Raw genomic sequence first — 10,000 nt, 5'->3', positions numbered from 1 at the left:
CATTTAAGTCTTTCAGAACTCCCTCCTGGACACCTCCTGTGGGACAAATTGTTAGTTACTTTTGATTATACATTTTGGCAATTAATCCATCTGTTGGGGGGGCTTGGTTATTTAACCCAGACATTGCAAACCAATTATTCAAAGACATGAGCCTCTCGCATGCTCTCAGTCCCTCCTTGACACATACCAGGCCAGAATGACCCTCCTAGAACTCACTCAAGTTTAACCACCTCTCTTGGGGAGATAATATTGAAATAACGCTTATTTTCAGTATTTGATTTTTGTTCACTATTTTTATTGTGTTACATACTCTATATTAATTTTTGTAGTTGGTCTTCCCCTTACATTTTATTCCTCATTTTTGTAATTGTACCAATTTATATTGACCCCGTGTTTTTTTCTCTGTGTTTTCATTATAATTTCAACTTGATTTGATATTGAACCTTTGGGAAAGGTCACTTAAAATGAATCATATTTGTAATTTGGACTCCCAGAGGGAACTTTTTCCCCCGAAAATAGCCGCTCTACATGCTGCCGCATTGACATGGCATTATAGTGGCCCGACGTGCATTCATACCATACACAAACACTCCAACAGTTGCTACTAGTATGGAAGTCTATGGTGCTGCTCTCTCCCTTGTAACTCCTGCGGCTTTGTACACAATTTTATGGTTCACCGGTGTCATATATTAGAAGTAGCCTACACCTAATCTAATTAAACCATAGAGAAAGGAGCTCTCTAAAACAAACTTCCGACTGTACTGTAGTGAAAACCCGTGTCAAAGCATCGGATCAGTACTGACCGCTAGACGCGGCTAGTCAAGACTCCCTATTCCATTGACAACATGATTGACATTCAAGACACCAGGAACAGCATTACAGTACAGAATTTTTTCCCAAAATGGTTCAGCTCCATTGTTACAAGAGCCTTTTTATGCAATAACCTACATGTTTTCACTTAAACTCTGCTATCTCAGTGCCACGATATCCAAATAAGTCAAACACTTCAAACTGGTTCTAACACCTGCGCATTTACACATTTCCAAGATGGAGGGAGGGCAGATGAAAGGCAGAGAAAAGTATCTAAAGAAACAAAATATATATATCTTCATATTTCTCCTGAGCGTTCTCCCCATGGCGCATTTACACATAACCAAGATGGAGGGAGGGCCTAGGGAGATCGACGAAGGAGAAACTAAGAATAATTAAAGATATTTATATTTCTCCTGAGCGTTCCGCAAAAATGCACTTTTTATGGAGGGAGGGTACCTAGAGGAACAGATGTTCCCCCCTGCACGCATTTACACAGTTTAGAGCGCACTGCAGAAGACCCAGGAGAAAGATGGTCAATAAAAGATAAAAAGACATAACATTGATCTGCCAGAGTTTAACTATAATAACACATATCTCTTGATATAATATCTCATTGACTCCTACTTTAGGCTACTTATGACTCCATTTATCTAATTACACGACAACCATACCAACATGAGGCCTATTAATGAAATTTTGCATTATTTCACTTGAGTCTTTCGGACCTCCCTCCAGCTCTCCTTTGAGGGCGCAGTCCCGGGCTAGACCCCTTTCCTCTTGAGGTCTACCACCCAGGCTACCCTGGAGAGAAGACTTCAAGTCTTTGCTTCCCGGCGGCTCCTTTTCAGAGCCCACCGATCACAAAGAGCACTGCTCGCCTACTAACGCATTCGTTTTTGGCTCACAGCGGCCTGACTGTACATTGAGCGGAGCAAGACGGCCAACAGTTCCATCTGAATGGACTTACTGTCATTTTGACTCCACCGACCGGTGACGCAGTCGATAGCGAGCTCCTGACCCCGTAGTGATGGTTGGCCACCCAGGAGGAACCCGACGGTCTGATCCGGGCCCCACTTCGCTATGGGATACCCAAACTTTGACCGTTTTCACCAGCCTTGCCTGTTCACAGAGTCCGTCACTTCCTAACGGCATCTCTGCTAGGTGTGGACTGTCATCCACGTACCACGCGTTTACCCCCAACATCATATACATGTGACAAAGGCGATTTCCTTTGACCTCTTGTCATACACGCGTTTGTCCGATGTATACAATGCGGCAAAGGCGCCGACTAGGGGAAACCACAGTAGGGTGTGCTCACCCTTCATTAGACACGGGGGCCTTCAGTTCCGTCTCCCCTGCACTATAAATGTGATTTAACGTGCCCTCGGAGCCTTGCGGTCCCACTGTCCCCTGTTATGAGCAAAGGTTTTGGGGAGCCCAATCCCCTTCCCTTCCTTTTGAAAAAATATATAGTTTGATAGTGGTACTTCAATTGCGTGTAACTACATTTAATCACCCTAATTTAGTTGTCTTTAGTATTGTGTTTTTGTACCAACGGCGCCCAACCCTACGCAATCGCGCATTTATAATTTGTCATGAGAGTGTGTAAATCCACACTCGTGCTCGGCCCATGTGTACAACTGTGGCAGGTCCAATATTTGATTTTAAATGGCTTTGGGCCTCTACTTGGGCAGAGTGGTGCAGGCAACGCACCCCTGGCCCATGACCTTGAGCAGTGTGGTCAGTGTCTCTGTGAGTGACTCCCCAGCACTCGGAACAGTTCTTTTTCTCCATAGCAGGTGGCATAGCAGTCTGGTGGCTGTGTGTGTCTGGCCCATGTGCTTAACCCAGTGCAGCACGGTCCATTCAATGTCTCTCAGCAAGTGCCCCCCCCCCCAACTCTGGAGCAGCGGTGGTGGTCTTGTGCTGGCTGGTTGCTGCAGTCGACAATGTCTCTTTGGTGGAACAGAGTGTACAACTGTCTCTGGAGATACGACAGTAGGCTGATGCATATGAAATCAAATATCCTCCCACCTGTGTTGTTGATTTTTAGACTATGCCCCCTCCTTCCTGGTCCCCTTCTAAGTTATGGTGTTGCTGGATTGCAACTTTACTATGCGGCGTTTGTACAAAATCACAATTTGTCTTTCCCATAATTTGACCCTAAACTATATTTCACTTGTGGAAAGTAAACACGTATATTTCCTTAGCTCAATTAAGTACAATCTTGGGATGTTTCTATATAGTTTGAGTATTCACTTGTTTCACAATTACTTCACCACTACATAATTTGACCTATTTTACTTATTTTGCAAATATACCTAGACTTATATATATACTATACTGGGCGTTCAAGCTTGTGGATTGGCTATTTGTCCCTACACTCATTTTTAACTGTACACTCTCCCTTTGCACTTCGGCATTCTACACAATGAGTCTTACTTTTACTTTGAGTATGTTTGATTACTGAACAGGGCAAGGCCCTTCTACATGGGGCCATTTGGTTCGCTTACTGGTGTACTTTTATTAAGTATATTTTTGAATTCTGGACTTTATTATTTACTCACTCTGGTCACTTGCACTAATTACACTTTGAAAACAACATACTTTTTGTCCCCCCATTCAAATACCCCAATATTTAGTCCGAGTCAGCCCCCCCCCACCCCTCCTAGATGGTGTACACTTACAATATCCCCTTTAATGTGAACCCCACCCCTCTTACCGTTTTATTTTATTTTAGTCTGGTTTACATGTATTGAATACACTGGGGTTTTCCCCTGAACTGAATTCACACTTTGCAATTTATTCAGTCATTATTATTTTAATCAGACCCTACCCAACCCTCCCATAGTTCACGTACTATTATGTTTTATACTTGACTTTATTTATTCGATTATTATGATACCTTTCTCTCCCCCCCCACCCACTGCATGTGAAATTGAATATTATTGGGGCTTATGGTTTTGTAAATTGATTTCTTCCCAGATATCAAGCTTAAGGCCTGTCTACCGCTCAAATATTAGAACATTATTCCCCCCTTCTTTTAGAAGCGCACAAACGCGCACAGTCCAGATGGCAAAAAGTATTGACAGAAAGGCTATCTTTGTTTTGTGAAGAGTGAATTTCTACTCCCCGGAGTATTTTTTACTTAATTACAAATTTTAGTATCTTGAGCGCTACTGGGTATCACGTGACGTCAACTTCACACATTCTCTATCACACAAACCATCACCCAAACCATCACACATGCACGAGCGTGCACACACGTGCATATGCGTGGCGAATATTTTACACTTCATTCACCTGCAACCATTTTAATATACATACAAATAAGTTTACAGAAGAACATAATCAAAAATGTACAGTTATTTTATTATTTTTTTGTCTTTTTCTGGATCCTTAATTTTCTCTTTTGTCATGACTAGCCTTCCCTGGCTTTTGCCCTCCCTGGCATATCTGTGCCCTAAGCAACAGATCTCTTAGCCCCCTGGCTTTTTCCTTCCCTTAGGCTTGGTTGATGTATCGATATTACCATTTACCGCGATATTTGAAATCAATATCTATAAACAACTATAATTTGCCTAATAACTCAGTGCCCATGCATTGACTGGCACCGACGCCGAATTTCCAGCCAACCTAAAAAAGGTAATTGATAATACCGATATCAAAAAATCAATATCACCCAAGCCTCGTGCTACAATAATGTCTGATTAGGACATATTGAATTCACCATCTCTGTGCTTATAAAGCAACAGATCTCTTAGCCCCCTGGCTTTTGCCTTCCCTGGCACATCTGTGCTTATAAAGCCACAGATCTCTTAGCCCCCCTGGCTTTTGCCTTCCCTGGCATCTCGGTGCTACAATAATGTCTGATCAGGACCTATTGAATTCACCCCTTCTCTGTCTGATCAGGACATGGCCTAATGGCTCCTCTGTGTCTAAGAAACAGACTATAACTTTTTACATAATATACATTTATCCGGATATCTCCCTTCATTAGACACTCAGGACCTTGAGGTTCAACCATGGAGCCCTAAGTTTCCATCCTTGAACCACAGTTTCCCCAGTGAACTCCACCTAGTAATTCTATTCACCCGACCCCTTATATAGGTGGTCGGCAATTATTAATAATATTATTATTATTTATTCTATTATCATGACTATTATTTTCTATCTAGTTTCCCACTGGCCAGGTGAGAAACTGAAAATATTGTGGATATTATTATTATTTTCACAGCACCACTTGATTGATTGATTGGTTTTTTTATATTTATATATTTATTAAATCACCTATAACCCCTTTTTAGAAGCGCACAACAGTGCACAAAGGCGTCTTTTTTAAAGAAAATTCCAAGCAGCAAAAAGTATATAATATGCATGTGGGCGTGGCTTATCTGGGGAAGCGCCCAGGGAACACTTGAGAAAAGGAAATTATGATTTATGCCTCCCGGTTCAATAATTATTAAACAAACACATGAAATAGGCTGTTACCAGGCCACCGTGTGGCCACCTTGTGCAATTTTTCAATTAACTTTTCGGAATTATTATTCTTCTCCTCTCCAATGTTATGATGAAATGGAATGGTTATAACCTTTTTATTAAAAGTAAAAATAAAAGTCAATTAAGTCAAATGTCACCGGTCTACACGTCAAGATAAGCGAGCAATCAGTCCATGTCAGGTAACTATCAGTTTCCTACTGTCCAATGCAGAGGGAATAGCCGGTCATCATATCTGTCTACTGGTCGTCAGAAGAGGAACATGGTCTATGTTTGTCAGTCAAAATAAAACCAAAAAATATTCAATCAAATCAAACCAAAATTATGGGCTTTTATAGTGCCACCATGTGGCCAACTTGTGTACTTATTTTCCAATTAATTTTCATAATTATTATGACACTCCTATTATATTTTTGTAACCATGGCGCTTACAGTTTCCCAAGGAAAAATGTTTGCTCCCCTTTGAAAACGGTCTCGTCTGGAGCTGTCAATGTGTTAAATGGTGAAATCTACAATTCTTTCCCAGCCGGGTTTTTAGGGAGGGTATTCACACAACCTTCGTTTACACAACATTACCCACCTCACTGACTTCTTATCTGACTCCATTTGCTCTCTCTCTGGGTAATTTGTGTCCCCCAAAAACTGGGGAGGTTGTATTTTATGATTTGACATAACGGGACAACTTGTGCATGTCCAGTGGTGGAAAGTAACCAAGTACCTCTACTTAAGTACTGTACCTAAGTACAACTTTGATGCCGATACTTTTGCACTTTTACTCAAGTACTTTTTCAATTCCGTACTTTTACTTGTGAAGGAGTAGTTCTAAATTGCAGTATTGGTACCTCCACTTAAGCAAAATAACTGAGTACCTATTCCACCACTGTGCATGTCCCAGGTTGGCATTTTTTTTTGACCCACTCAATGTCGCAAATCCCTCCTCTGAGTGGCAGGACTTGGTGTACTTTTCAATTTATCAATATTTTTTAGACAGGCGCCAGGCTGAGACACAACAAAACCAGTTCCCATCACATTCCGGGCCCAGACGCACACACACATTGCACACACACTGATAAGAAAAGCGCCTCGCTGTGGCAGGGTGTGTGGGGCACGACACTGCACTAGCACACACACACATTCAAATACGCATGCCCACACACACTGCCCGCACGCACACACATCCAACTACGCATGCACACACACACAAAGGCGCATGCACAGACACTGCACTGTCATCCCCACTGCTAGGCGCACATACACACACATTGCACGCACCTTCCGCTTCCCCTTACACACCGAGTCACACGCACGCACACGCGCGCACACGCCCGCACACACACATACTTTTACAGCGAGCGCCTCCATTTTCCATTCTTTTTTTTCAGCAAAACATCAAAATCAACAGAGCTATACCAGCGGGTATAGGATATTTCACTTATGCAAACACAACACAGTTGGCAACAAACAGAGCATAGCGTGTTCACAATGGTATCACATCCAAACATTATCACTTAAAATTGATTCCCCATTTAGATAAAACTAATAAGCCGACCTACACACAGCCCCAAGCTGGTAGAAATCTGCATCCAAATGCATTTTTTAAAGGCCCTTTCTAGCCAGCTATGGGGCCATGTCTAGACTACAATACTGGTCAAAATGACCCAACCTGCTGGACAAGATAACCGCTTTCAATCACGTCGGGGTCGTCACGCTGATGCGCCATCCTGTTGAGAGGGTTATCTAATAGTCCAATAAACAGGCTGTACACTTAAAATCATGGATTCACAAGATCTGGCATTTATTGATTGCCCACAATTATCCCAAATTGAATGGTCATGTGATATATACATGTGAACAGCCAAGACACATATGAAAGCAAATACGACCTGTTACGTCACGAATTCGGATTCGATCATTATCAGTCCACAGATTTGGGGGCCCCGCGAAGCACAGGACAGAGAGCTTGTCTATCCTGGAGAATTCTGACGTGTCCCTCTCTGCCCTGACAATATATACAGTACAGTAGCAATCTCACTGAAGTGACCTTGCATACACACAGCTCAGGCGGCACACTCTGAAAGTAATGGTAACTGCTTGAAGGGTCTACTTTACCCCACCAAAATCATGAACACATCGCGTGATTTCCGTGAAATTGTGCACCCACATTCCCACTAGGCCGAGGACGAAATGCCACATGAACAATTTCAACTCAGCCTCAAGGTGGCGCTATAACTGGCCGAAAAGTGTTTTTACCTCTAACTGCACGGATCTGTGGATAACCTGGTGGAGACCTGTGCCCGGAAGGGCACTTTTTCTAGTTTACTGTCTATTGTTTACCTGTGATTGTATTTATTTGCCTTCATGCTTCCATTTGGGGGATATCTATTTAGCTGCAATAATTGGCCCTCTTCGGATCGGTGTGACTCGCCAAAGTTCAGTACTCGCGTTCGTCTAGATGCCCCGCAATTACCAGAGCGCTTTTGTAACACATCTAACACTCTAATAAGCGTTTCCTCCAATCTGCTACGGCACACCTGGGAGTGGAAACAACAGTGTTGATGAAATGGTAAAGCCCCTATCCTATCATGGTAGGGTAGGGGATGCACATTATGCCCATGTGATGAAGACGCGCACTCCTTCCTTAATTAAGCCTAAATTATACTGCTTCGAATGATAGTGTTGCTTGCTGAAGATAATTTTCACGCTAAAGTTAACGTGAAAATAGTAGTTATACGCACAGTGATTGTTATTTTTTTATTATGTTTTTATTTTTTACAGCGCGTTATTGTTTTTAGGCTTAGTCAGAGCGAGTATGAATTACGCTTTACCCACACACCTCTCACCCTCATTATGAATTAATTATAAAGGCAATCGAATATCAGACAATTGATTGAAATTCATCCCACCTGCATGATGCCTCCCTCAATGTTAAAGCCATTTTAAGCGGTTTGTGTTATTTTCTGAAAGCGCTCCCTTGAACTCCACTTCTTTCTGCAGTCTCCTCTCCTCTCCAGCCTCCTCCTCTTCTCATCTCTTAAGTTTTTCAGAGATCTGCTCACACACTCATCACTTGCACCCCGGCGTTTTGTTTGTCCTCTGTTGCCTGCGTTGGTCTTGCACCCCTCAAACACCCCCCCACACCTCCTCCCGCGCCAATCTGCTAAATATTTAATCTTTTCCAAATACATTATTGAAAATCCTAAATGAGTCACGGCCCGTTCTCTCAGCTTATTCATTTTAGTCTCCTGAATGATTCAACAGGCAAAGAGGCCCATAAAGGAAATGCAAAAAATTTGATAATATCAAACTATTACCGTTATCATCATACCCGACACATTAGTAGAGCGTTTATCTACATCCTCAATTAATTTTCATCTTGCCTATTGTCTGCACTCTGTATGCAGTTGATTTTAGATTAGGGACCGTCATCACAAGTAATCCACCATACCTCTGCTCGCATCGTAGTTCCTCACATTATTCAGGCAGAGCTGCATTCAAATGGGATTGTGCAGCATAACAGCAATCTTTTGGGAGAATCGTTCAAATGGTGATACAAGCGTGACACACACATACTGTAACTGTACATGCACATATTATATACTTATATACAGTACACAGTATACATAGTGTACCCTACTATTTAGAAGTAGGACCCTTGCACCAGTTGCACATACACCTTCAAGCACTTCAAAGTGTACTTGGATTAACGTAAATACCATGCAATGTATTATTTTTGAGCGTTTTTGTGTGTATGTCTGTCTGAGTATGACAGATTTACCCTTGTCTGAGTACAGACCCATGAGTACGACCCATTGACCCCTGCAGCTGGGCCATTCACACTCAGGAAGGAGGGGTCATTACAACCCTCATGCTTAAGTCAACAACTGTGCTTTACTTCAAAGGCACCAACGTATAGTTGCACCGCTCCGTTCGCATGGCTGTGATGTTCTGTCTTGTTATACTCAAATGAGCTCGTTGCTGTTGGTGTTATTGCTGCTACAATGTACAAAACCAAATATGTTTTTACTATTGTGTACTAACATGTAACATTCAAAAGTTACACATCTTTTATCGTTCATTCTTGTCTGTGTGCTATCCACCAGAACTATGAGGTCCTGCTAACTCTCTCTCTCTATCTCTCTCTCTCTCTCTCTCTCTCTCTCTCTCTCTCTCTCTCTCTCTCTCGTTCTCTGCCCATCCAGGCTTCCTGAACATCCAGTCTTGGCCTGAAAACATGACAGACTTGAGTGTTTTCTCCAACCTGGTAACCATCGGGGGAAGAGCGCTCTACAGGTACAGTAACCTGCACCCGGTCGCAAAAGTATACGCACAACGCATAGTTTTGTGTGATAGTCTTGTATACAAAAAAACAAAACATGTCTGCCCCACAGCAACAAACTATCTGATCACAACCCTCCAGTGTGTTCACCTCCAACACCATCGTGTTTTCTGCTAGTATGTTAACCTTGAGGCATAATCATAGGTAATTTATTTCTCCTACACATCTGTCTTGCATAATGACCAGATATGATGCACAGTATTGTGTCCCAAAGGGGCTTCTGTCTAAAGGTGAACAAGCCTATGACCCATGGCACATGCTCTGCGCTACGGTGCGTTCTAGTTTTTTTGCCTCTAGGCTACCACTGGTTGTTGGATATGGATCAGCTTGCGGTAAGAAAAGCACTGGTCCGGA

At 42.5% G+C, this 10,000-nt stretch overlaps 1 protein-coding gene across 2 annotated transcripts in view; it reads left to right on the top strand.

Annotated features, from left to right (window-relative positions):
- Positions 1-10,000, top strand: part of erbb4b (erb-b2 receptor tyrosine kinase 4b) — a 457,442-nt gene that overhangs the window by 333,313 nt on the left and 114,129 nt on the right. For both annotated transcript variants that reach the window (XM_083776517.1, XM_083776516.1), the window contains one exon: positions 9,510-9,600. In XM_083776517.1, coding sequence (XP_083632643.1) covers positions 9,510-9,600 — 91 coding nt within the window. The remainder of the gene's footprint in view (positions 1-9,509; positions 9,601-10,000) is intronic.

Source organism: Protomyctophum parallelum (genome assembly GCF_964188405.1).
Source record: "Protomyctophum parallelum genome assembly, chromosome: 11".
Taxonomy (NCBI): domain Eukaryota; kingdom Metazoa; phylum Chordata; class Actinopteri; order Myctophiformes; family Myctophidae; genus Protomyctophum; species Protomyctophum parallelum.
Note: the sequence above shows the minus strand (reverse complement) of the source record. Positions and strands in the feature narration are given on the sequence as shown.